Source organism: Netta rufina (genome assembly GCF_964035555.1).
Source record: "Netta rufina genome assembly, chromosome: 4".
Classification (NCBI taxonomy): Eukaryota; Metazoa; Chordata; class Aves; order Anseriformes; family Anatidae; genus Netta; species Netta rufina.
Window position 1 is genome coordinate 30,004,592 of NC_140127.1, and position 27,601 is coordinate 30,032,192.

General features: G+C 44.2%; 1 protein-coding gene across 3 annotated transcripts in view; it reads right to left on the bottom strand.

Annotated features, from left to right (window-relative positions):
* Positions 1-21,698, bottom strand: part of FNIP2 (folliculin interacting protein 2) — a 49,387-nt gene extending 27,689 nt beyond the window's left edge. For all 3 annotated transcript variants that reach the window (XM_084286086.1, XM_084286085.1, XM_084286084.1), the window contains exons 1-2: positions 21,360-21,698; positions 179-305 (exon numbers count right to left, since the gene is read on the bottom strand). In XM_084286086.1, the coding sequence (XP_084142212.1) occupies positions 179-305; positions 21,360-21,451 (219 nt within the window). In that variant the 5' untranslated portion in view covers positions 21,452-21,698. The remainder of the gene's footprint in view (positions 1-178; positions 306-21,359) is intronic.
* Between the last annotated feature and the right edge of the window lie 5,903 nt (positions 21,699-27,601).

Here is a 27,601-nt window from a genome sequence, read left to right on the forward strand (position 1 = left end):
ACAGATTCCAAGAAGTCTAAACAGACATCTAACACTCTTGGTGCAGCTATCACAGAACTCAGAACAAGTGAAAGATCACAAATAAGATTATGAATTTGACATTGTCATTTTAAAAATTCCATTCCTGCTTTTGGGAAGGCAAACAGAATAGGACAAATGCACAGTTCACATTTCATACCTGAATAACAGCTTCATCAATTTTGCGGACTGCTGTGGAGTCAAATAAGACCTGTCTGCCTCTTCTCTCACAGTCTTGGTAAACTATCAGTCGGATTTCATTCAAGTCAAACTCCGAAGAGGACCAGCTGTAGATTACAAACAAGTTATTAAAAACAGTGTACTCACTTTGCAGGCTCATTTAGGCAAAGCAAAAGGTATTCAGCAAATACATCTTTTATTCAGCATTTACAAGAATTGGGCTGTAATCAGAACTCAAAAGGACAGACACACAGGCAGGCACAGCCAGACCAAGTTTCATCCACCCTTTTTTCAAAGTTCTCCAGAAGAGAAACAAAAAAAAGTGTCCCAGCAACCTGGTGCTTTACTCTTACATGTACTCCTTTCTCTATACAGAGTCTCGATCACCTTTACTGAAAGTTAGGCATACCGTTTCATGCCCTTCTCTTAGTGCTAATAAAGAACAATGGATTTCCATCCTCTGCAACGGTCTTTCATAATATGGGAGGATTACACAGCCCCTCATCCTCTTCTCTAAACAAAACAGTGAATTGTTTAGAATCTTTTTACTGTCAATATGAGCTATGATTTTTCCAATATTTAACCATTTTAACCAAAAGACCAAGTACTATTTTTCCTCTTTTTGGGGATGTTCAAGGCTTTAAGAGCTATCATAGATTACTGAGACTTGACCTCCAACAATGATGGAACTCATTTAGTACATGAAACCAAGACACATAGGTCAGAAATGAGGAGACATTTCTTCTCAGGAAGAGCAGTCAGGCATTGGGATGGGTTGCCCAGGGAGGTAGTGGAATCACCGTTCCTGGGGGTGTTCAAGGAAAGGTTGGACGTAGCACTTAGGGACACGGTTTAGTGGGTGATACTGGTGGCAGGGGCGTGGTTAGACCAGATGATCTGGGAGGTCTTTTCCAACCCTGATGATTCTGTGATTCTATTGTTGAGACTGTAGCTGAAGTAAAATGAGTCTCTGAACCTAGAACCTGCCAGCTCCGCAGAGACACGCCGTGACAGACGACTTGCCTCCTCAAGCTACCACATGGAGCTGAAGAGCATGACTGATCACAGCTGCAGCAGCAAGAGATTCTTTCCTAATTCCCAAGGGAGCTGGCATATGTGTTGGAGCATGGAGGCTTGCTGAGCCTCAGAATTCAGCTACAGAAGATGTTTTTCATACTCTGTAGCTGACAAGCTGGAATTAATGGCAGAAACTAATCATGTGTAAAGCACTGCCCCACAGCTCTGGTGGCAGCCTGGTGCTCAGTCATATTGCCTCATCCCTGACCTGGATAGACCATATCCAGGGGTAAGAGTACAACTTATTAATAGCTGTTAGTTTAACAAATTGCATAACAGACTTCAGTCAAGGCTACACTGATCTCCCACCCAAAAGGATGTTTCACATAGGAATTTTCCTAAACTATGCCTTGCAGAGAGGGAAGGTGGAGAATTGAGGGGAGAGCACAAAAACGCTGTACAGCTGGAAGATGAGAATTTCTGAAGCTATTTCTTTTATTCCATGCTCCAACAGCCATAAATAAATGACGAGGTAAGTGTCATCAGCTCCTGCTAGTCAGTAAGGTAACCATGGGCAACACTCAGACTTGCAAAGTCAGTACAAGTCAAGCTGGCATAATTTCTTCTTTGTACTTCATCTTGAATTTCAGAGATCAATCCCCCTTTCTACATAGCTAGGAAGAAATACAAGGCTAATTAAGCATCTTTCTCCAAGGCTTAAGTACCTGTCTGCAAGATTTTACTCTAAATACCTTTGGAAAGAGTAAGCCTGATCCTTATCTCCACTTGAAGTGCTCTGATGCAAGTACACTCTATGTACATAACATGTAAGGGCCCAGCACCCAGAGCTGGATCAGGGAATACTGCTGAAGGCTGTTTTGCCATCAACAGTGAGGAAACTCATTGATGCATTTGTAGCATGCTGCCCCTAAAACACCGGGAGTGCCAGACGCTTCTTTTCAAGTTTTCCCTTTCAAAGAGAATCACAGCATTAACATAACCTGTATGAGACCAGACCCAATACCACTGCTGATACTGCCCAGAGATCCTACACACCTCGCACCCACAAAGAGCTGTGAGAACACGGTTTGTTTTACAAGGCTGGCAGTAGTTTCTCAACCCACTGCCTATGCAACACCATTACAAAATCCAGTTATACAGAATGCAAGAAAGCCAGAGCCAGCAATAGGTTTCATGCTGGTCTACCTCATGAGCTGGATATTCTTTTCTGCACCATATGCTCTACCTTTTCAGATACACAGGTGATTATTTACTTGCACACTTTTTGCAGCAGGCAGCACCACAGTCATAGCTGAAGTAACCATGCTGCTTTATTAAAACGGCCCGCAGATCCCCTTCCAAAGAAAGGCAACATCATTACATCCTTAAAGAGTTAAGCTTTTTTTAAGAAAAAAAAAAAAAAAAAAAAAACACACACCACACAAACCTCCAGGACTGGCTCAATAGGGTCAGCAGTTCAGACCACAGGACTGAAAGTCTGAACTGAAAAAGATTCATTCATTTAAGGCATAGAGTTTGCCAGCACAGCCCTGTACCCAACCACCAATGTTGAAAGCACACTTGATACTTGTCTTGCCTGAATTTGGGTTTCATTATGAACCAGTGAGCCCCAATGCTCTGCACTAAAGCAAAATTCACATTGGTGCTGTGCCCACTTCTGAGTAAGAAGTGAGCAGAGTTCTTCCATAACAGATCCCAAACCAGAGCCAGTTCACCAGCCTGCTTGAGTGCCTTTTCCGAGGAGCACAGGCCACGAACCACTTATCTCTGTAAGGATTTCTACAATCTTTCATAACTTTAAACACATCCTAGTACCAGACAGCAACCAGCATAAAACGTATCAGAGCTTTATGGGACTAACAGGGCAATCTAGGGAAATAACTTCAGATAATGCTTCTTGCAGCACTAACCAAATATCAGACAGCATCTCACTGAAGTCTGCTTTCAGGCTTTGCATTGCACAAACCACAGATGCAGTCCTTGCAGCAGTCTTACACATTACAGAAACCCTCCATCCTACTAAAATATCATTTGATAAGATCAGGCATACCCACAGGCAAGCTATACAGGGATACAACTACATGGGTTCATTACCTCAATGTTGAAGCTAGCAGTAGGCACAAGACTAGTCAGATGACCGGGATTATTCCCTCCCCTACACGAAAGTTGATGAGCAAACTGATTACAGTCCTTCCAGCCTTTATAGCTTAAGCCAGCTTGTATAACATACAGCCCCTGAAACAGGGACAGCAGTTTCAACTGCTTCCTAGAAACAGCGTTGAAGAACACAGATGGCACACAGACTCATTGGTCAGCTCTGATTTCATGCACATAAAAGCCAAAACCTCAAGACCATAACTTATCTTTAAATTAGCTTCTTGCTTATTTAGCAATGCTGAAAGACACGCTTCTGTTTGTTTCTTCACACAATCTCTTATAAAGAGAGGTAAGATTCTTTTTATGCAAAATATTTGTTCATGGAAAACAAAGCACACCTTTGCACCACAGAGCTAAACATCAAAAGGAATGTTAAGCTAAGAAAACCCTTTCACTTTCACATCAATTGTCTAAAAAGACACAAATATCCAAAATAGGCAGAGATATTTCAGCCTACTTTTCCTAAGGTAAAAAGGCTCCTACGCTCACAGGCAATTTGTATACATATATGTTCACCTTGACCAATTACTTAATAATTCATTAATCAACTTCAACCACCAAGCCTGACCAAAGGACGTATTTCTAAGCATTTCAGAAAAATAAATAGGGAAGGAAAAAACAGACTCTTTCCCCTTCCCCTCCAAAGCTACAATATAAGCTAACATTAACTTCAAGGCCACAAAAATTCTCGTGATGCATCCATGAAGGACAGGTAGAAGGCACAGAAAGATTCTGGAAGTGTTACATGGAAAACTGACACCAACACTTGCACATGATGTTTTCCATTTTTCATTGGCAAATGCAATCTATAACAATAGCTGCATTAGTTCTTCTGATTTTTGAAGAGAAAGCCTTCAACACGTTTACACGAAGCCCTTGCTCCCTGGCTGCAGCACGCTATGTGTCCATTCTGTCCAGTTATTAGTATTTAATTCTAATCCCATGAGAAGTGGCTTTTCAGCTCTTCACCACTACTTCCAACACTCCAACTTCATGTCTTAAAACTTAGATTTGGTAAAACCTAAACTTGCACACTTCTTTCTATCTCTAAAACAGCCCACCTAGCCATGTGTTAAATACCGAAGGAAATTATGTGAAACTTCTGTAATAGGAGTAGCGTTACATATACACCTACAAAGGAAAGTATCACTTACCATGAAGCACATTAATGCCCAATGTACCCTTCACACGTTATATGAATCCTTAGCAAGAATAAAGCATGATACAACCACTACCTTTGGATAACTGCTGCTGCTTCTTTCACTTACTTTAAAAAAGCCTCTCAAAAAAGTTTTTACTGAACACTAACTGAAACATCACCCACCTTAGCCCTGTTTATATGCAAGTAGAATAAGAAAAAAATTGTAAGAAATTTTTGATTTTCAACATTTTCAATCCCTGCTAGAAAACTACTTCGTAAAACAAAGCTAAAAAAAACTTATGCACCAAGACAATTTGTGTTCTGTGCTGAAAGAATTGCTTACTGCTAAGTGACTCAAAGCACATGTTACAAATGCAATGACCAAAATAGTGAGGTTTTTTGAAGCTGAGTGCCAAGGTACTGCAAAATGTTAGAATGGAGTTCTGTCAGCAGTATGCTCTAGGAAGGTAAGAGAGTGAGGAGACTGATACCTAAGTGGGTCACTTTGGCTTACGAAGTGTGTATCATGCTAGGTCCTATATATTCTTAACTTGCTGAAATCAGTAGATGAACATGAGCTTGTGCATGTGTTCCTATTTCAGATTGAACTTGGCTATTTTGACTGAACAGTTTTATTTCTCTATCACAGCACTAAAAGCCTCCCACGCCCTTCCTCTCCTTTTTCTAACTGCACAACCTTTCCAATGATTCACATCAGCTCTGGTACTTGCTGGACCTTTCCACAAACAGGTTAAGTTCTCCATAACAGCAGACATTTGTCACAGCAAAAGAAAGTGGCTCAGAAAAGTAGCTGGAAAAAGTAGAAGGCAGCAGGACCTCCACCTCTTGGTGGCAGCATGAGTTATGCTAACTCACTTCACCCACAGAGCTACACACCTTTAGGAAAGGGCACAAAGAAAATGTTCCCTATCCATTTCAACTAAGTACTGAGGCTAGTTAGAAGGTTAATTGGGTTTTGTTGTTCCCTGAGTCAGTTTTCTGTCTGTTTAGTGAGCTAAATCGACTCCCTAAGGGAAGCCAGTTCCAGAAGGTTTGGAACAACCAGAGCCAGCACAAGGAGAAAAGGACAAGAGCATGTTGCCAGAAAGCAAAGGAAAAGGCAACGTGACTACCCCTTCAGCATCAGCAGTCTGTTTGAACAGTTCAGCTTGTCTAAGCTCACCTTCAGAGGGGATCTTTCCTGCATCTGGGAGATGCTAGAACTAATAAAAATCACCTTCAAGTCTCAACAACGGAATAGAAAAATCAAGCTATGTTCATCAACAAAGAACAGTTTTTCTGTACCTGGAACAGGTCTATTAGATAGATAGAACACTATTTATATATTTTTCTGTACAAAAGACACAAAAGTCATAAATAGTTTACAGACACCCTACTAAGGTTTCTCCTCAGATTCCAGATTAAGTTTAAATTTGCTTTATTTCTCCTCAGCTGGCATATTAAGTCACTGACCTTGGGCTTGTTCAGCATTTCTGCCATTACAGATACGAGACACTGAGGGAAGGAGACCTCTCTTACTTAGGGGAAAAGCAGAATTGTTTGTTTCTGTAAAGGAGCCAAAAAAGCTTGCCCCATTCTGCCTTGAATCAGTATTTTCAGTTAATACAGATCTCTAACCCTTACATTTACTAAGAAAGCTCCTGGTTCACCTTTATAACAACCAGCATGCATGCAATAACTGAAACGTGACCTATTTATTTATATTTGAAGACTACTTGAGCTGACCTTAGAACATTTTAGAAAGTGACTAATCACTGCTTCAGCACAACAACCACAGGCTAGAGAAATGAAGAGCCTGAAATCTATGCATCATTTAGCTGTGTTTTAAGTAGGCAATACTGAGCGCAGAATATTTATTCTAATATCCTTTATGGTAATTTGGAAAAGGCTACCCTGAACCATGTTTTCACAGTTACACAGCAGCAGGCTCACTCACTGGGGACAGTCACACACCTGAAAAAGGCACAACAAAAGCAGCTGAAGAAACACTACTCACGCTCCAGATTACTTTGATGTAATGCTTAACCTAGAGATCATTTAGAAGGGAAGCAGAGTTGCCCCCTCCACTCCTTCCTCACTTCACAGCATCCCCTCCTGCCTGCTCTGCAAATTGGTGCTACTTGACCCAGTAACACAGAAGGTGGCAAAAAATTGAGAAGAGGAAAACTAATTAGAAAAAGAAGGTGAGGTTATTTAACCTTAACTGAAAAGAAAGTCAATTATCCTTCAGACCTCAGCTAGCATACACACAGATCTTACACATCACAGTCAAGAATGTAGATTCGATTTCAAACAACAGGGAAGACTTTCTACAGTATCAGTCACGATCAGCAGCAAGAATGACCTCCTTACAGAGCTTTCCAAACAGCTTAGTTTTCAGGCACGTGGTTACAAATCTAACATCAAGCCAAAACATTCATCCTCCATCAAAAACTGCATATATCCAAAAAAGTTACTTGCATACCTGTTTTGCAGCAGTCTAGTCACTCTGCTCACACAGCTGACACTTTGGTCTCTCAGAGATTTTCTAATCCTTTCATCCAATTTGGCACAAGGGAGATTACTTCCAAGTGGCACATCGCTGTTGTTTCTTGCTCTTTCTATTTGTCCCCCTGTGCCATTTGTAGCTTTTGGTGTGCCCCCACACATCTTCTTGTGCTACAGATCCTCTCGGGAAAAAAAAAGCCGAGTACCAGCTGAAGTGACACAGCCTCAAGTAGATCTCCTTACTATACAGATCAACCATTAGCGATGGCAATTACTATCAGATTTCTTCCCTACACAGGAACAGTCTGCTGGATTTCTTGTTGGGGGAAGAAGAGGCAGAGATCTTCATATATTCAACATGCCATTAAAGCCGAATGGCAGCTGTAGCCTAAGTGCTGCTGCAGTTATCCCAGGCAGAGGAGCAGACATGACTTTCAAGTTTCAGAAGCCATCATAGACTTGCTCTGGCTGCTGTCAGAGTTTTTCTACCAAGCCTGGCGCAAAGCTGTAGCAGATACAACAGCTAATATTGACTTAAACTGTGTTTGTTTCCTGGTATGTGATTAGGTAGCTGGCAATTATGTAGTCACAAGACCCAACCATATGGCCTCTTAAAAAAAAAAAAAAAAGCATAGTTGCTTTTGCAGTGACTCGCCCTTCGTTGCAAGGTTGTTCTAACACTGGCTACAACACCCTGTTAATGGCTCTCATGTGAGCAAGTGTCATCTGACAACTCCTAGCAACCTCATATAGCTTAGGAGCAAATACGAATCTGTCATCATGGCCATATGGTTATCAGGGGGAAAAATCCCCATATCGAGAAACACCAGCTATTCTGCTCTGTAATGGTTTTACTTTTAAGGACAAATGGTATTTACAGTTGGCTGAGAATTTGAAAATATTATTTTGAAAAGCTTTTAAAAAGAAGCAAAAAACAAATAGTTTGTCGCAGACATTACGCTGGTTTATGAGAGTTTACAGTCATGTGCCTATTAAAACAATTTAATGGCAGTACTGGTGGCAAGTAGCTAATAAAATACTTCTGACCAAGATAATCTAAGTTTTTAAACAGACCAAAGGAACCTCACGTTTTTTTCAGGCTCAGGTAAGTATGCAGGAGAACAAAGTCCTCTTTCCCACCCATGCTTAAAAATCCACACAACTTAACCCATACACACCTGCCAATATCTCACCTCTTACATAGATTTTTTTTTTTTCTAATCAGTAGTTTTAGACATTTCATAAAATGGCAGCCATAGAGCTATGTCCCTTTCAGATTAAAAAGGGAAAATAACTTCACCCAGAAGGGCCACCCAGAAATGCAGCAGAGTCAGACAGAGAAAGATTTCAAAACCCAGTGCCACATGCTACCTGCTAAATAGCACAGCATCATCCTTAGGAAAATTTTGTCATCTCTGTAAACCACAACCTCTAAACCCTGGACAAAAGACAAGTGGACAGCTAGAGCATGGTAACACAACAACTTGCTCAGCCACAGAGGGAAGCAGTAAAAAAAAAAAAAAAAAAAAACCTGTTTAAATCCCCAGAGTGGTGACAAATGCTATATCACAATTGCTCCTCTTCCCAAATGAGGGAAACAGGGAAGCTTTGGTCTGTTCCCGGGTTATTCAAATGATTTAGCAGAGGGCGAGTCCTCACCCCACTGAGGACTGCTTTCAGTAGCAGTGTTCCCATTCACCTCTGAAGCATGAATGAACAAAACAACCGATGGCCAGCACTTACATTAGGACCAGCAGTTGACAGCATTCACTTATCCTATCCTTTCCCCACACAGAAAGGAAAGGAAGTTTTGAAACACTCAAATATGAGATTTGTGTCAGAGACTAAAACTAGGAACACCTGAAAGCCCACTGAATAGCTGGTGGGCTTCACAATGATACCTCATCCATACAATACTATAAATACTAAAATACTTGAGGAATTAGGACTGAAAATACACAAAACAGTTTCTGAAAAGTTAAAACAAAAATGGAAAACCATGCATGGAAAACACCTTGAGTCCAAGGAGCAGATTACTGTAGAAAATGGAAGAAAGTGTCCTGCCCTCCAGAAATAATCCTCTGGGAAGCAGAGTTAAATCATTCTTTTTCTAGGCTATGTGACAGCACATCACCTGCTCTGTTTGTAGGTCATTTCCTGCCCTTCATCTCAGCTCTTCAGACAATTGCATAAACGACTCCAACTTGAGGTAACACTTCAGCAAGAGAATTTGGGGTGGGGGGAAAAGAACAAACGTATATACGATATATACTCATTGAGACTTAAAAACCTATACATTGTTTTCAAAACTAGTAGTATATTTGCAAAATCTCCAGTAAGGTTTTGTTTTCCAATCATCTTTTAGAAATAGTCTTTAGAACCATAGGAAAACAAAGTTTGAATCATACCTGCTGTTTCAAGTGAGAATTTGTTTTAGTGAAACACACACTTAGCAAAACAGATACACAAAAAAAAACCCACAACCCAGACATCCAGGATGAGTGCCAAAACATATTTATAGGTAAAGTAGATTCTATTTTGGATTGCTTAACGATGAATTTCCCTCTTCTGGCCTGTTAAATAGATTCCACAGAAGATGTGGATTCCCTTCCTCACTCTCCCCCAAAAGAGCCCAGTATTGCTCCTCCTCTTTTTACAGCCTTGGATTTGGAGGAGTTGTGCTGATGCCACACCGCATTCTTTTTCCACAATCATTTGAAGTAGTCCTAATATGGTAAAGCACTACTTAACCTTAGATGAACCACCGTGTTCCAGCATGATACATAGTTAGTAGTTTCACACACGTTAGGCTGGATATATGGCAGATTAGTCACGCAACAAGTGAACGAACATGTCATTTGCAGTACTTCTCCCTCAGTTTGGGTTTTCCTGTCAAAAGAGTTGTGGTGGAGAAAAACACCTCTCAATATTAGATCACTGTACAAATGTTACCTTTTTAAAAATAATTGCCTATGTTACTGGATGAAAAGGAACACAACATTGGGGGTACTTGTTCACTGCAAACACAGCACTTCCCAGACCACCTGCTTCATGAAGGACAACTTCCTGAATTTCTGCAAGGTCACAATCATTCTTCATCATCTTTGTTGCCACAAAGCAGTATCGTCACATACACACAAAACAGTGACCATGAAATGCGCACACACCTGATAGAGGCTAACGAGCAGTTCTACACCAAGTTAAGTCGCGATAAATTGCATGCCTCAGCTTTTCAGAACCACCAAGAACTGCTTATTAGAGCAGTGTGTCGGAACCCAGCCAGCTTCCCTAAGTTCACACTCACTGCTCGGTGGCTGTTAGTCAGAAGTTTGGGAGCTAGGTTATGTACAATGTCTCAGTGATAGTGTTTAAAAAGAAAAACAAACCCACAGACAAAAAAAAAAAAAAAACAGAAAACAATGTATTTGAGGTAGAACCACATACAGCACAGAACAGTGCTTCCAGCTGCTAGCCCCAAAATGGAGTTCCTTGCTAGCAGTCTGAAAGGGCTGAAGATCAGTAATTACACGTATTTGTGTTTTACCATTAAGTGTCTTTTTCCTTGAGCTAGGACTTAACGGCTGGAGACAACTAAAACACACAAAAAAGGTTAGCTCCCTACATCCATAATTGAGTCTCTCTATATAGAGATCCCCACTCAGTCCTAACCAGCTTTCCCTCCTCTTCCCTCCCACCACCCTCCTCAGCCCCCAGCAGTTTCTAGCAGCCAGGAGACCTCAGTTCATCAAAACTGAATCAAACATTTTGCAGAAGTTGTTTTACGGCAGCCATCTCAATCGTTTCAAACAAGCCAGTCTTCTGTTCTTTATTTAACCTTCCTTAGGCTTTTTCTGTTTTCTCTTTTTAGAGAAACCTCCGTGCTGGAGCCAAAGGGGCTGAGCCAAGCGGCAGCAGCCTGCCGGGAGCAGGGCTGGTTGCAGCATCCCCAGGGAGCGCAGGGGAGGGAGCAGGCCCACCTCAGCTCACCTCAGCCCAGCCCCTCCTGCTCTGTGCGCCAGGCCGGGGCTGAGGCATCATTCCCGTGTCACTTGTTCCAGCAGCGCCATGTGACTGGGCCGGCGTCCAGGAACACAGCTACTAAATACAGACACTGCCAAGGCACGTCGGAGAACTGCCTCTGCCAGAAAGCGAGATGAATAGAAGGCTCTTATCCTCCCAGCTCCAACCTATACCTTCGCCCCCTCCTCTGGAGAAGGAGGGAGGAGAACTACGCGCTGCACACGGGAGAAAGCTTTGAGCAGCAGCGCAGGGCACAATCTGGTATTTGTGACACCGCACCAGCTCCTGTTGCGCTTCGGGGCTGTGTGAAAGCACTGACTGAGCTCAGCCCTTAGTATCTCCTACGTAAATGAGCAGGCCAGCACAGACACCACCACCACACCTTACGGGCGGCATCCTGGGGCATGGGTTTGGTTGCCTGCTCTTTCCTGTTCCTTCTCCGTCTTCTGTACCACCCCCTCTTTTTTTCCCCGTAAGTCTGTGCGCAGCTTTCAAGCCCTTGTTCAAAGGAGTCATTTTAGAATATGAAAATAAAACAACTAAGAAACAATATTGCTCATTAGACATAAATAAATACATTTTAATGCCAACTGATACAGAGATGAACAACGCTGATCAGCATTCCAAAATGTTACTAGTTAGCTGAACAGTAGTTTTGATAGAAAACACAAACACCTTCAACTCTAAGTAACTAAAAATGCCCACATATTAAACCAAAACATTGCCTTTTCAGATTTCCTCCACTTCTGCTAAAAAAGAAAAAAACACTCCGATCACAGGAGTGCTCTGGTACACCTGAGAAGACACAGCTTCTCTCTTGGGCTTTACAGGGCTGTGGAAGGCACCTGTAATCCCCTCCTTGCCCTCGCTGCAGCACGCCCTCCCACCTCACTAGAGAACGCTCTCGATCAGAGCTGGGTGCAAGCACCACGGACGCTCACCCTCCTGCCAAAGGGAATTGCTTCAGAAGGGCTTGGTTTCAGTTAACCCCAAAGTGAATTTTCAGCCATACGATCTCACCAAAAAAGGTTTACCCGCTTCAAGGTGCATGCTCCCAAATTCAAGGTGCTGTTTAGAATATAGTTCAGTAACAAATTTTTATTTTTTTTAATTGACATCCAACTTGTTTTTATTCAGCATATGGCTTTAAGATTTTGATTAGTTTTATTAGCACTTGTAATGTGTAAGACCAACAATACCAGGTGTGGTGCTCCAGCAGTGCTGAGAGCACAAGCGACCTGATTTTTTTTGATCAGCTGTCAAAACATTGTCGAGCCTCTGTAAGTAGTTACGTTAAAACGCTGAAAGAGAAAGATGTTTTTTGAAAAAGAGAATGAAGAAATGACTGAGAAAGTTAGCCTGCAATAAAGGGAAAGGAATGAATTCAAACAAAGTATGTTGAGTATTTATGAAAGTTGCCTGATTTACCCACCTGGCAGGAATGTAGGAAACAACATACACCCCAGGAGCCATACTTGACCACCCAAAAGTTGCAATAGCATGAACAGCACAGTCCATCGTCTCTGTGTAGATGAATGCCAGGAAATCCTGACTTAGATTGAATGAAGTGATAAGACAGACGGATATAACGTCAACTCCGGCATTTTTCACTAGTTATAGCCAAAAATATGTTTTTTGTTCTTGTTGTTATGATAATTCATCTAATCCATCCAAAACACTTTCCTTAACCCTCTATTGCAGACAGTTGAAAGCAGCTTTGCAGCACTGAGTCTTGAAGGTTTACCTGTATTTATTTTCAAATTTCACTGCAAAGCAAAGGAGATGCCACATCTTACAACCCTGCTCAGGGTAGTTAATCACTCATACCGTAACACCTTCTCAATGAAATTGGAGACAAAAAACAACCAAACAAACCACACTTCAGCCATGGCCTGGCAAGGCCAAACGTAGCCTTCCTGCAAGACACCTTGCAAGAGACTTATGTTTTGTTTACCACTGATTGCATAGGACTTGGAATGTATAAATAGTCATTACATTACGAAATAGCCTCTTGCTTAAAGTAGGCCAACCGCTCTAACTACTTGCGTAGGTTCCTAAAGATTTTCTCAAAAAAGTATTATATTAGATTTAAAAGTTTATTCAGTGATTTATAAATAATCTGAGTTGTTCATGCTCAGTAATGTGCTAAAATATAGCTGGCAAGTAATAGTCTTTGTCAGCCATGAAATATCTAGACCGAAATAAAAAAAAAAAAAAACAATGAAAAGAGCCAGGTGCAACCTTGGCATGCAATAGGAACAGGCTTTACACATTTGAAGCAAGATTTCATGACAGAAACTAACTTCTGAGATACTAGCAAACTTACATAGCAATTGTTTATTTGGACAGATTAAAAACCTTTCTTCTTGTGAGTGGGTAAGAACTGGTCAAGCCCCTTTCAGCGACCCTCAGTACATCACTGTATGAGCAAGCATTTTATAATGGACCTAACTTTCTCCTGAGATGAAACCAACCAGAGCAGACTCATAAGGAACCTTCTCAACAATTACAGATTCGGGACAACTCAATTAAAACCAAACAAAACTCTTACTTTCTCTTCCAGTCAAAACAGTGCCCAGTGGTACACTAGTAATGAAGTCTATACTCCAGCCAACTTTAAGCGTTTCAGTAATGCAAATGAAAATCCCTTGTTTCAATCAGATTTCTAGCTCACATGCCGACACCACATTTCAATACAAATATGCAATTATTTCTTTAAGCAGTAAACAGGGTTTAATTCAGAAGTTCAAGTTATATTTCATATTCCACCCGGGTGCTTTTGCTTAAAGACAAAGAAGCCAGGCAGCTGCAGTTCCAACTGTGTACACAGGTTCACCAAAGGTGAACTCAGAAAAACATTCCCCTTTTTCTCTCCACTGCATATCCAGCCCTGGACTCATTGTCAAGTCCAACTATACAGAGCCATTTTATAAAGTTATTATGTGCCACCACAAGAGAACAAACAGTACTGTAACCTAGTTCACAGCAGATGAGACTTAAATCCTCATGTCTCTGAAATACTAAAGTCATCAGGTGTTATCAGGTGTCAGTCATCTCCCTGCAGAACTTGGGATCACATCCGAAATGGTTCAGTGCTTAGTAAGCACAGCCAGATGTTTTAAGTGGTATCTTGACAATCAGAGAGTTAATTTTTCCAACGCTTCAGCTTGATGTGATTTAGAAACTCATTTATTTAATGGTTGGTAAGGCAGAAGCTGGCACTCCTGAATCCGCTTCAACTGGCTACCATGTGAGAGCAACCTTCCTCCAGGCTAACAGCCAAGATCCAGTAAGAGCCTCAGATGCTTGTCACTACAGTTACCTGCCAAGCGAACTGAAGTGGTTACCCATTCCCAGCTCTGTATTACAGCTCTCTCAACACAGCTGAGGACCAGAACATATGAGCCCTCCATAACCATTTCTGCATGAAGCCTGATAGCTTCACACAACCTACTGCAAGAGGTTGTTGTATCAGTGACCTTTATACAGACAGGGCTGAGGAGGGCTTCAACGCTCTCTCCTATCAACACTGCTGGGGAAGTGATAAATGCCCAGTGCATAATCAGCTCGTGTATGGGAGAAGGTGCTAACATCGTACACCACTGCAGCCACTCGCCAAGACCAGAGCCTTAACACACACGGACTAAACCTGCTGCTGTACAGCTGGGCACAGCTGTTTCTGCACCCAACTTTCTTCTTCCTTGTGCCTGCACCAGGGGTTACCAACCTTCCTTTCTGGGAGCTCAACAGGTCGCTGCCAAGCTCATTTAACCCCATCACATTAAACAAGTGATGACTTCGGAAATAAGAGGCCCGCTATCTTTCCTATAACAAGATCTATTTGAAAAAGATCCCATTAGATAGAGTGCAAGCCAGAGCAAAGAATTACAAATGAAGATATTAGGTAGTTTCGGGGGGGGGGGGAACAGGAAAGGAAATGCAATGAAAGATGAGAGATACAAGCACTCAATTTATCAGCAATGGTTAAATGAGTTGTTTCTGCATGGACATGTGAAGACAAGCACAAAACCTGTGTGACCATAACCTAACTCATGAGTTGCAGATTTTGAACAATTTGCATAGCTGTCTTTTTTACAGACTTCAATATAATGCTGTAATGTGCATGTTAAAAAGTCCTGTCTGATCTCAGAAGGATCCACATTTTGCGAAAGAACCTACAGAGAAGTATGTCATTCTCTGTGGTTTCCTTCAAAAACGTTATCTAGTGTACTCTGCTCAGGTTTCCTGTACCCCTGGAGTTGTGCACTCACATACCCAGCCCCAAAAGTTGAGCAACTTCAGGTCTCAGACAGTATCAAGATTCAGAGTTCAGTGCAAAGACTTAGCATAGAAATCCAGAGCACCAACCTCAACTCAAGCCACTGTTTTATTTCATAAAATCCAGTAGACTTAATAAAAGCTAAGAGTTACTATGTAAGAAGCTTCCCGAGTTCATTACAAAATATACTATAGTAAATCGTTTAGAACCCTCATTTAGAAGTGCTAATACCCAACTCAGCCCGTTAGCACCTCTATTAGAGAAGTAAATAAATATTGACAGATTGTTTACTTAATACAGCTGATTTCATTAGCACATGTGAAACTCCACTGAGCACCTCGGAGGAGACTAGCTGAACTGTATTACACTTAGGTGAGAACACACTGCAGAGGAAGCTCCGCACTGATTCAGTAATTACGCCCCACACAGTTCAAGTTTCACTTCAGCACAACCTATAGAAAGAAAACCATGAGTCAGTTTTAGCAACAGAAAATGTGATTTAAAACCCTCGTGCCCATCAATCAGTGCAATTCTAAGAATCTCACCACTATCCAGGAAGCGTGATGACCAATAAAGCAGAAATATTTTGGCTGTGGTCATGTAAAAACACTGGTACTTGCCCTAATCGCAGATGGAGAGGCGCAGGCACTACAACCGAAACCCCAAAGCCAGCCCTCTTGCACCCTGGAGGAACGCTCTGCCTTGCAGTTGGTGCTGCAGCTTGTCTTGTGACCTCGATCATGCATGTAAAACATGGCACTGCTGCAAGTGCTGCAGCTTCCAACATGGGGCAAATGCAGGGAGGGGAGAACGGCAGGGAGAACTGTTAAGGCCAGGAGAAAGTCGAACAAAGAACCCGAGCCTGAAGACTAAGATGAGTTGGAAGCAGAGCACACGACAGAGGTGACTCATGACGGGCAAATGAGTAACCACCTCCAGGCTGGGTAGCCAGATCAGCACTAATCTGCCACTATCACACAAACACATGGAAAGGCATCCCCAGCCACATGTGCTCCCCTCACACAAAGTGCCCAATGGAAAGCCATTCTCTTCTCACTTACTCTCGAACAAGGCTGTCAGCCGCCATCCTACAGAACTGCATTCCTCCTCATGTTTTGCCTAGCAAGTGTACCCACAGACACCCTCCCATGGCAAACACTGGCAGTCAGGCTAGCATCCCTACACGCTTCGCATGGAGCTTCGTCCCAGTGGCACACAAGACGGTGCCACTCTCCTAAGCAAGGTGTATTTAGCAGAAGCAGGTGATGGCCACACACACAACACGGGGCTCTAAAACCGAGTCTTCTCTTCAGAGGACACCCCTGAACACTGCTGAAGCACAAAGCAGATTATAGATAAAAGCAGGGGATTGCCAGCAGCAGGACTACCTGGTAAGTCAGAGGTGCCAGGCACACAGACAGTATTGGCCCAAGAAGCTCTTAGCAGCTTCAGTGCTACTGAAATGCCAGAGCAAGAAGTAAAAACGTCTTTTTGTGAAAAAAGCTCATTTTCTGGCCCAGCTGGGATGACATGACAACTAATGACTACAACATTTCTGTCAAATGCCTGCCATCTTCCATCCCTCTCAGGCTTTAATAAGGCTATTCTGTTACCTCAGTGAAGCTTACCTCAGAGCCCGGTGAAGCCAGCCTGCACCACCTTTTTTTTCCCATCCCCTCTATGAATTCAGCATTTATGAACACCCAATTTTTTCAGCCCCAAGCAGCTGTTTTCTCACTAACATCAATCCATTTACAACAAGTATTTTCCTACAGCATTAGCGCCAGTGCTTTAGGTTGTAGTGCGTTCTGCTCTGAGTTGTGCTACTAAGGCAGGTAGCTCCCAAGGCCTCCTGTTGGTACAGTGCCCTCCTCATTCCCTGCTGAGCACAGCATGCAGCAGAGTACTCACCTATCCACTCTTAGACACGTGAACAGCAAAAGTACCTTAAGAATAAAGCCTCCAGCACCCGTTATCCAATTGCACCTCAATTTAAGAGTCAAGCATGTAAGAAACACACTACTAGCTGTGGGAGTCTTCTTGCAACCTTAACAGAGAGCAAGAGCCTGAGGAAACCAGGAGGCTGTTGACTCACAGAACATAGGGGGAAGGGCAGTCCAAGCAACTTCAGAGGGAGAACGGCCTTGGTTCCTGCAAAGCTCAGAAGCCAGAGGACTTGGGTTTTGTTTGTTTTCCTTCAGAACAGCCCCAGGCTGGAAGTGTGGTTTCCATGTCAAAAGACCATACTTTCAATCGTTTCCTCCCTAAGCTGCCTCTTGAGACTGCTGTAACAAATCTCTCCCTCTGCAGAACTTGCTCTTTAGCTCCCATTACTGAGGAAGGCGGACACCAGAACAGAGGCATAAAGCTGCACCTTAAGGCTCACCTTCAGCTGTCAGCGAAGAGGCAGGAGGCCAAGCCTTGCTGTTTAACCCTCCCTGTCCCCATGCTCACAGCTGGCCCTGGGCTGTATCTCCCTTCCCGCAGCATGTGATATCCACCCTTCAACCCCACCAATGCTTTTTGAAAACATTTACAACCAGATGTTCATGTTGTTCCCATTTTCAGAGATATACCTGGGTGCTCAGTATCTTATAGCTTCATGGATGCCTACAAAGCTGGAATAAGCTCAAGAGAAACCCAATTAGGCTCCAAGAATTTACCAGGGAGTGTTTCATTTTAACAAAGCTATAACAAACTGACATGCAAGCATACGCAAAGCTCAGAACTGCTTTCTTTCCTTTTTCAGAAGGTGGAGTATTGCCAAGGCTGGTAATAAAGGCTGTGAAATAATGCCTAGCAAATAGGCTCTCACCAAGCATTTCAGCGCTATGACCAAAGGAATTACTAGCATCAACTGCCAGACGGATGATCTCATATACCAACGCTAACAAACTGCTACCAGATAGATATCCTGCAGTACAGCGTGACACCCGCTCCATTACAGGCACCAGAAGGAGCAGCTGATGCTTAAAGCTGAAGCAGCAGCCTGCTTGCAAGTTCCAAATCCAGCTGAAATAACACTTTTTTTTTTATAGATCACATGTAAGATGAAATTATTCCCTATTTTACATCATTTATTCACTAAACACACCAATACCAAAAAAATCTCATCAGAGGCCGCAATGCAGAAGTTACACGTTCACCAGTGAGAGCAGACTTCCAAGAACCACAAGGTATTTCTCTCCATCCTTACACCCCTGGGTGCAGGTGCTCTGTAATTAAAAGACAACAACAAATCCCCCACACTAACAAAGAATGAAACTTGCATGAAACCTTCGCCCTCTACTTAAGAGTAACTTTAATCTTTCACATCGAGAAGTACAGCAAAACTCTGATGTGAAAGCTCATTCCACAATCAAGCAAGAACTACAGTCAGACCGCTGTAAACAAGCACAGGCTATCTGCAATAGTTAATTTCCTTAAAGTCAGCCCCAGCACCTTACTCATATCTATGTTTAACCCTTCAGACATTCTAGCCTTGAGATAAACCACGTGCTTATTAAATTTCAAATTCTAGGGGAGGAGGATGCTTTGTTTTTGCAGTAATAGCTGCCATCCTGCCAAGCACATGACCCTGGTAGCACTCCAAAAGTCGTACAAACTACTCTAAATCAATCTTGTAAGGGAAGCAACATTTGATAAGCAAATAAGAAATATTTTAAGTGAATTCAGCCACACCACTACCCATTTCTCATACAAAGTAATTAGGATTTCTTCAGAGTGTTGGAGGCTAAACTCAAACTTCTCTGTTAGAGGCACAGATATATTTTATATGTATATTTGCATATGTATGTGTATATATATATATATGCACATGCAGATATTTTTAGTTAGGGGAAGCAAAAAGCAGTAGTAATAAAAACCAGAAGCTGAAGATGTGTGTACAAAACTGCTTTGCACAAATGTAATATCATGTCACAAGCATCCATCTGCTCCCCAGGCAGTTTCTAATTTCTCTTTTTAAGAAGAAGGAAGATATTCCACAGTTCTTAATACTGCCCTTTCACCACCTTGTACTCCCATCATTTTGAAGGGAGGTGCAGGCCAGCAGAAAGTCCTCCTGCCCTAATGGCCCTAGATTAAAACCTACACCTCGTGTTTACTTTCTTCTCACCCAGCAGGTAAGGGCTGTGCTGCCATTAGCATGCCGTGCAGCCCAACAGGACCAGATCCACAGAGTGAAATGAAATAATTGGCACTAAGGCCCTGACACCCACATGATGCATGTTGTGGGGTTTTACGTTTGACCACCTGTAGCCTGGTCCCCATGACTGAATGCCCTGCGGTCGGAGCACACTTTCTAATTTCATTCAATCCACCAGGAAGCCAGTTTGAGCACCGAAGCCACTTGGCTACGTGAACCAAAGAGCACTAAGTGGAGACAATTGAGAGGTTTTCTTTAAAAGAATGCTCATGATCCAAATTAAAATGTTAATGCTCTTGTAGCCAAGAAACCATTTCTTGTGGCTTGACATTCAGCTCAGCACCATGTCTCTTCTCCCCTGTGAGGCTGTGCCAGCTCATCCTGGTAAGCAGCGTGGAACTTGCAGCTTGCTTCTCTCTTCAGAGAAAAAGAGAGGAACCAGCTCTATGTGTGGTCATGTTCTAGCTCCAGTTAAAGGGGAGAGGGGCAACAGAACAAGCACAAACAGTGCTCATTACAGGCAAGCCTTGAGTCTGGTCCATGGCTCTTTACCACAGAGCTTTTCCTGGTGTTCCTGGGAACATTAGGAAAGGGAAAGCTTCCTAATGACACATTCAAAAGAAAAGTTGTCAGACCAAACAAACCTGGGGAGATATTTTCTACGAGAGACTTTTCCAGTGATAGGACTACTGCTTTGGGTGAGGAGGGTACATGAAGACACTTGGGCTTTGAAAAGGTTTGCAGCAATCTGACATCCAGGGATATGGACTACTGTTAGTCCCACCCACCTGCTTAAGAGAGCTATGTGCATAGTGAATGAGGAGGGACCTTGCTAATCTAAACACAAAGAGGGAATAAAAAAATCACTGAAATCCTTGAAAATATAGGCGCGCCATTAGAGCAGAAAGCAGTTGTGCCACTCTAACCGTGACCAGCTACCTACACTTAATACAGAAGTTCACAAAGGATTTGGGCATTTTACTCATGTCCAATCCTGTATCTCCACTCAGATGGAGTGGTTCTTTCTGCTGAGCAGAAAGTCCACTGAAAATGTTGCAGTAGGGCTTCTAAGACCCAGTGAATATGCTCCTACAGGGCAACAAAGAGATCACTGGAATAAAGAAAGAGCATTGCAGCACACCTACAAGTTATAAGGAAGAAATTTAATACAATAATAACATGTAAGAAAACCCAAAATGCAAAACCCTTCAAGTGCATTTATTAACAGTTCATATGCCAAAAACTAATCAGAAAGAGAGGAATAGGGAGTTAAGGAACGATGGGTACCTACAGTGATGTTTGAATTACGCCAGTTTTTGTTTAAAGAGCTGTATCATTTAAACGTTGCTGAAACTGACGATGGAGTGGGGAATATCTAACTTAAGGAAGACAAAACCGAATATAGGGCCCAACCTCACAAAATGCTCCAGACTGAGCGAAGGTTGATTGCAACGGGGGACACGCTGCGCAGGGAACCTGCCTTCGCAGAGACCCCTAAGGGCTTCAAGACCTTTACAACCGCAGTTACCAGCCTTTCTTCCTGACAGAAAGCGCTCGCTAAGACTCGAAGCACAAAGCAGAATAACAGCTGCTTAGAGACCCCCGCTCGGGCCAGATGCGGACACCGCGTTTCCTTCCCGATGAGCAGGGGACTACGCGGCCAGTGCCGCGGCAAGTACGCGGCAGGCACAGCGCCCACACGCTGCGGCCCCGTCCCCTGAGCAGCCCCGAGCCCCGCCACCTCCCCAGCCCCGGGCTCCCCGCCCCCGGTGCCGGCACATCTCCCCAGCACCCCGCCGGGCCGGGAGCTGCCCGGGGGCTGCCGGCGAAGCCCCCGCCTAAGATGGCGGCTCCCCCCTGCCGCCCCTCACCTGAAGGCGGGCCCCTCCCGCCCGCCGGGGGCCGCCGCGCCGCCGCCGCCGCCCCGCTTGTGGAAGAGCTTCTGCAGCAGGGTGGGGGCCATGCTGCTGCCGCCGCCCCGCCGCGCCTCACTTGGCGGCGGGCGGCGGGCGCCGCCGCATCTCCCCGCCGCGCAGGAGCCGCCCGCGGGGGGCCAGGCGAGGCAGGAGGCGAGGCTGGGGCTGGGGCCGCCGCCGCCGCGCCCGCCCCGCTGCCGGCAGCCGCCCGGCACCACCTGACCGCCCAACGGAACCCAACGGAACCCAACGGCCGCGGCGCGAGGAGCCGCGAGGAGCCGCGCGGCGGGGACGCGGAGGCGCCGCGCCCCTCGGGCGGCTCTCACTGGCTGCGCCGCGCCCGCCCCCAGCACGTGGGGAGCGCGCCGGGAGCCAGCCTTAAAGGGGCACGCGCGCGGCCTGCGCCCGCCGGCGCGGCCCCCTCACCGCGGGGGGTGTGTGTGTGGGGGGGGGGGGGGTGAGGAGGCATCCCAAGCACACGTGTTGTTTTTTTTTTTTTGCCGAAAAATAGGTGATTTGATGTGAAATGTGCGCGTGGTGCTTGTTCATAGTAAACGTAAAGGGAATTCAAAATATAAATGTTGAAGCGATCGTAAATTATAAGTGTTAAAATGGTTATGAAATGTAAATAATGAACGCAAAAGTATTCTCAATAAAATATAAATATTAATTTAAATGTTTATACAGCTATGGTTAAATGCGTTTCTATATATCATACACACTTACGAATGTGCACGTATAAACATGTTAGCACATGCTTGCACGCACATACCTGCAGATACGCAGCAGCTGTGAAGGGGCATTAAAAATGTGCAGCAGATATTAAAACCCACCACTTTTTAATAAACTGAGAGGGATTTAAGAAAATATGTGGTGAAAAAGAGGTAGATGCCACTTTTATGGATGTATGCTCCTCTTCCCTTTATTTCCTTACTCCTCTAAATACATAAATACGTATAAATAAACATATTTATAACATATAAATAAATACATTTATAATATATGCAAAAATTATTTATAATATATAAAAATATGTAAATATATTTTTCATATATACCCATGGCAATATGTGTGTGCGTGCCTATTTGTAGCACTGACCCCAGCACGGATGCAGGCCCTCAGCACCACACACGCCCCCGCCCGTGTTGGCAGCAGGGCAGCCCTGACAGGAGGGTGTGGGGATGGAGCCCCGCGGGGCTCACTGCTCTTTACTCGCTGCCTTTCGCTCACTAAGTGATCAGCGCTGTAGCAGTCGGGGCTGTTTGGAGGTCTGGGTGTGTTTACACATCTGACTGGAGCAGGTCTGTCCGCCTGCAGGGCTGTACTTCCAAAAACCTGTGTGCATGCCCCTGCCCAGCAAGGTAGTGGCAAATAAAGTGGGATCGCGCCAGCTGCCCGCTGCTGTTGGGGAAACGAGGAGGCAAGCCGTGGAGAATGGCGAGGCAGAGGCAGGGCAGGAGCATCACAACTGCTGCCCCAACATCCAGTAGCAACAGTGGTGAAGGCCATGCTGGTGCTTTGGAGCCAGCTTTTCAGCAGCTGGAGATGCTGATTTCTCTTTCAAATGAAAAACAAGAGATGACTGCCTACCAGCCCCATCAGCTAGTCCTTCTGTAACACAGGATTGTATCTTGTAAACGCTCGGGTGCCTGCAGTTGATGGTCTGTTCTCAGAAAGGATCACCTTCTTGAGGCTCTCAACCACTTCACCTGTGACACTGAATACCCAATATAAACCGTTCAGCCCAGATGTTTTCACTGCTCTTGATCATCCATTTCTACCACCAGCACCAGATGCTGATGCAGATCACACTGAAAGCACCCTGAAAGGGAAGTGAGCATTGGGGTGCACCTGGACATGATGAAAGACACCCTGGTTGACCAAGTAAGCAAGGTGAATGAGAAAGTAGGCATCCAGCTCCAGAAATAATCACTGTGTCTCACAGAAGTCTTGAGAAACCTAAAAGTTGCAAATATCCTGGCTGCCACCCTAGGGCTACGTCTGTGTTAGCAAGCAGTGTTGAGCAGTAGGGGCAGAGCCTGAGGTCTGCATCATGGACATTTTACAGGGTTTTATTTTGGACTGGTTGTCATCTGTTCCTGCGGGCAGGATGACTGCCAGTGGCTGGAACACACTGAATGTGTTTCTGCAAAAAAACATCTGGTTTAGTTTCATCTGAAAATAACCCACTTTGTACTCTCAGACGCCACTCTAAAACGTGAAGCAAGACAACGTCAGTGAGCACAACTGGGAGACTCACTTCAAAAACACTCCTGTGACCTGGGCAAAAATGGTAATGAAAATGCACCCTACACCTTGGCTGATGCTTGGTGCTACATCGGTTCCCAGTGTTTTCTGTTAACATGTTTGACGGTCACTACGGTCTGAAATTGCTAACAAAACATTAAGACACTGCTTCCTTCTAGAACACTAGTTCTTCAGTTTATTGTTGAAAAATCATGGCTAAAACACAGCATAATCAGCAAGGGACAATGAAATATCTTTCACAGTCTGTATGCACTATCCCATCCCAGACAAAGTTTGGCTGCAAAGAACACCTGGCAAAGCAAATGTGGTGATTTTTCACTATCCCATGAGTGAACACGAGAAGATGTAAAGAAAAATGCTGTACCATCTGTCAAGCAAAGACCATTTACAGCAAGACAGCCCTCACTCTCCTAGGAATATATGAAATAAAAATGGGGCATATGAGAATTAAAACCTTATTTACAATGCCTACTAAGGGTCAGATTCTTTAAGAACAGAGAAAGACAATGTAGCTGTTGAAACTTTGGGCAGAAAAGGAGATAGATTCTTTAAGATAGAAATATATGAGACTGTGTTAGGAAGCTGTCAGTACATAAAAGGAACATTCAAATCTTGGAAGAGCTGAATGTTTGGGTGTTTCTGTGTTTCACAGACCATAAATCTCTCTGAAGATTCTCTTCTGAAAATGTAGAAACTCGGTTTTATAGCCAGGACAAGCTGGCTTAAAACCCAAGTCCCCTACGTCATGGTTACCCTCCCCATCACTCAGACCCAGATGAAACTTTGAGTTCCCTTACAGCTGTTTCCTTTCCATCCCTCTCAGTCCTGAACAGACAAATCCAAAATGCTCCTAAATCTTTGTTGTCAGAACTAGGCTTTGGAGGCACCACAAAAAGAAGCCAGAAGCCAGAACATGTAAGCTCTCAAGAGTTTACGAATGGTTTGCTAATCCAGGATGCTTGGTAATTACTTACTGTTTTGTGTAGTGATGTGTGCTGCATGAAGTTGTGTGAATGTAGATTAAGTCTTGCTGTGCTTTGTAAAGCATCAGCCATATTTTGGATTCTGTAAAATAAATTTTAAAAAAAAAAAGAAAAAGAAAAAAGGTTTTTATTGGTACTTCAAACATGCTGAGAAAAACATAGTATCAATAAATGTCTAGAATTATCATCTCTGCATATTGTTATTATTACTATTTAGTCTAAATCCAAATTACTCTCTACAGAGAACTTTAAAAACCTATACTAAAATACATGGCGTTTTTCAGGCAGGGATAGAAACTGACAGCAACAGAGAGCTTGGGACTGCAGCCCCCTGCAAACCAGCTTAATCATCCTTCATTGAATGGAGCGTTATATAACGTGTGCTGTTGCTGCAGCAACTTTTCCCAGCCCCTGAAGAATGCCACAAAAATGCTGCCTTAATATAGATAAGCAGTTTTGCTGCCTTTTTACATAGAAGATAGAGTCAGTGAAAAATGAAAGACAATTTAATGGGAATGATTTATGGGAATTGTTTCAAAATTACTGTTAATTATTAATGCATGTAATGAAACATCTGATTTTTAACAGCCTTTAGTGTTTAAAATAGAGAGAAAGGTCAGATCAGGGATTTCTTCTTTTAATCACTACAGTATAAATATTGAGTAATATGGTAAGAATTGGATTGCGTAAAGGTAATAGTTTTGAAATCACTGCTGTTCCTTGTGTATCCTGTCGTGTCCAAAAGCGAAGGTACACTACTTTTTCTTCCAGAAGAGCCTGAAGATGTACGTAACTATGGATGTTGATTCTATGCTCAAACACTTGTGTAGAACATGGTTTGGTTCCTCTATACAACACAATTGTCAGACTCAGTATATTTCTCAGCCTCCTGCCTGGACTCCATCCGAAGGTCATCAGGAAATCCTTACGCTCCAGATTTTCAGTGGCAAAATCCATTGTGGGACTGCAGGCTGTGCTCTTGTCTTTAAATCTGTGCTGACGTGGTTCATCTTGGACTCTATCCTACCCATATGAGATGCAGACCAAAAAGGCTATCATAATGAACAGTCATCATAATAGGATATTTTAATGCCTTTTACAGAATCACAGAATCACAGAATTTCTAGGTTGGAAGAGACCTCAAGATCATCGAGTCCAACCTCTGACCTAACGCTAACAGTCCCCACTAAACCATATCCCTAAGCTCTACATCTAAACGTCTTTTGAAGACTTCCAGGGATGGTGACTCCACCACTTCCCTGGGCAGCCTGTTCCAGTGTCCAACAACTCTTTCGGTAAAGAAGTTCTTCCTAACATCTAACCTAAAACTCCCCTGGCGCAACTTTAGCCCATTCCCCCTCGTCCTGTCACCAGGCACGTGGGAGAACAGGCCAACCCCCACCTCGCTACAGCCTCCTTTAAGGTATATGTAAAGAGCAATAAGGTCGCCCCTGAGCCTCTTCTTCTCCAGGCTGAACAAGCCCAGCTCCCTCAGCCGCTCCTCGTAGGACTTGTTCTCCAGGCCCCTCATCAGCTTCGTCACCCTTCTCTGGACCTGCTCAAGCACCTTGATGTCCTTCTTGTAGCGAGGGGCCCAAAACTGAACACAGTACTCGAGGTGCGGCCTCACCAGAGCTGAGTACAGGGGGACGATCACCTCCCTAGCCCTGCTGGTCACACTGTTCCTGATACAAGCCAGGATGCCGTTGGCCTTCTTGGCCACCTGAGCACACTGCTGGCTCATATTCAGCCGACTATCCACCATCACTCCCAGGTCCTTCTCTGCCACGCAGCTCTCCAACCACTCATCTCCCAGCCTGTAGCTCTGCTTGGGGTTATTGCGCCCCAGGTGCAGGACCCGGCATTTGGCCTTGTTGAACTTCATGCAGTTGACCTCAGCCCATCGGTGCAGCCTATCCAGATCCTCCTGCAGAGCCTTCCTACCCTCGAGCAGATCAACACATGCGCATAGCTTGGTGTCATCTGCAAACTTACTGAGGGTGCACTCAATGCCCTCGTCCAGATCATCGATGAAGATATTAAAGAGGACTGGCCCCAGCACCGAGCCCTGGGGGACACCACTAGTGACTGGCCTCCAACTGGACTTGGCTCCATTCACCATGACTCTTTGGGCCCGGCTATCCAGCCAGTTTCTAACCCAACGAAGCGTGCGCCAGTCCAAGCCTAGGGCAGCCAGTTTCTTGAGGAGAATGCTGTGGGAGACGGTGTCAAAAGCCTTGCTGAAGTCAAGGTAGACCACATCCACAGCCTTTCCCTCGTCCACCCAGCGCGTCACTTTGTCATAGAAGGAGATCAGGCTTGTCAAGCAGGACCTGCCTTTCATAAACCCATGCTGACTGGGCCTGATCGCCTGCTTGCCCTGCAAGTGCTGCATGATGACTCTCAAGAGGATCTGCTCCATGAGCTTCCCTGGTACTGAGGTCAAATTAGTGATAACTACAGTAAGTAGCACCATACACTTACATGAACTTACAGTACTGTGCAGGCCATGTATTTGTATGGGAAGTGAGGGCCCCAAGTTCAGCTACAGGCGCAGCATCCTACCCAGCACAGCAGCACCACTGGCAGAGGCCAGCTACCAACCTGGGCCTTTCCTTCTTCCCACTCGTGGCTTAGAATCATAGAACCATTAAGGCTGAAAAAGACCTCCAAGATCACATGGTCCAACCATCTGCCTACCACCAGTATCACCCACTAGACCATGTCCCTAAGTGCCACGTCCAACCTTTCCTTGAACACCCCCAGGGACGGTGACTCTACCACCTCCCTGGGGAACCCCTTCCAATGCCTGACTGCTCTTCCTGAGAAGAAATGTCTCCTCATTTCCCAACTAAACCTCCCCTGGCACAACTTGAGGCCATTCCCTCTAGTCCTATCGCTAGCTATCTGTGAGATAAGGCCAACCCCCATCTCCCTGAGCTATGC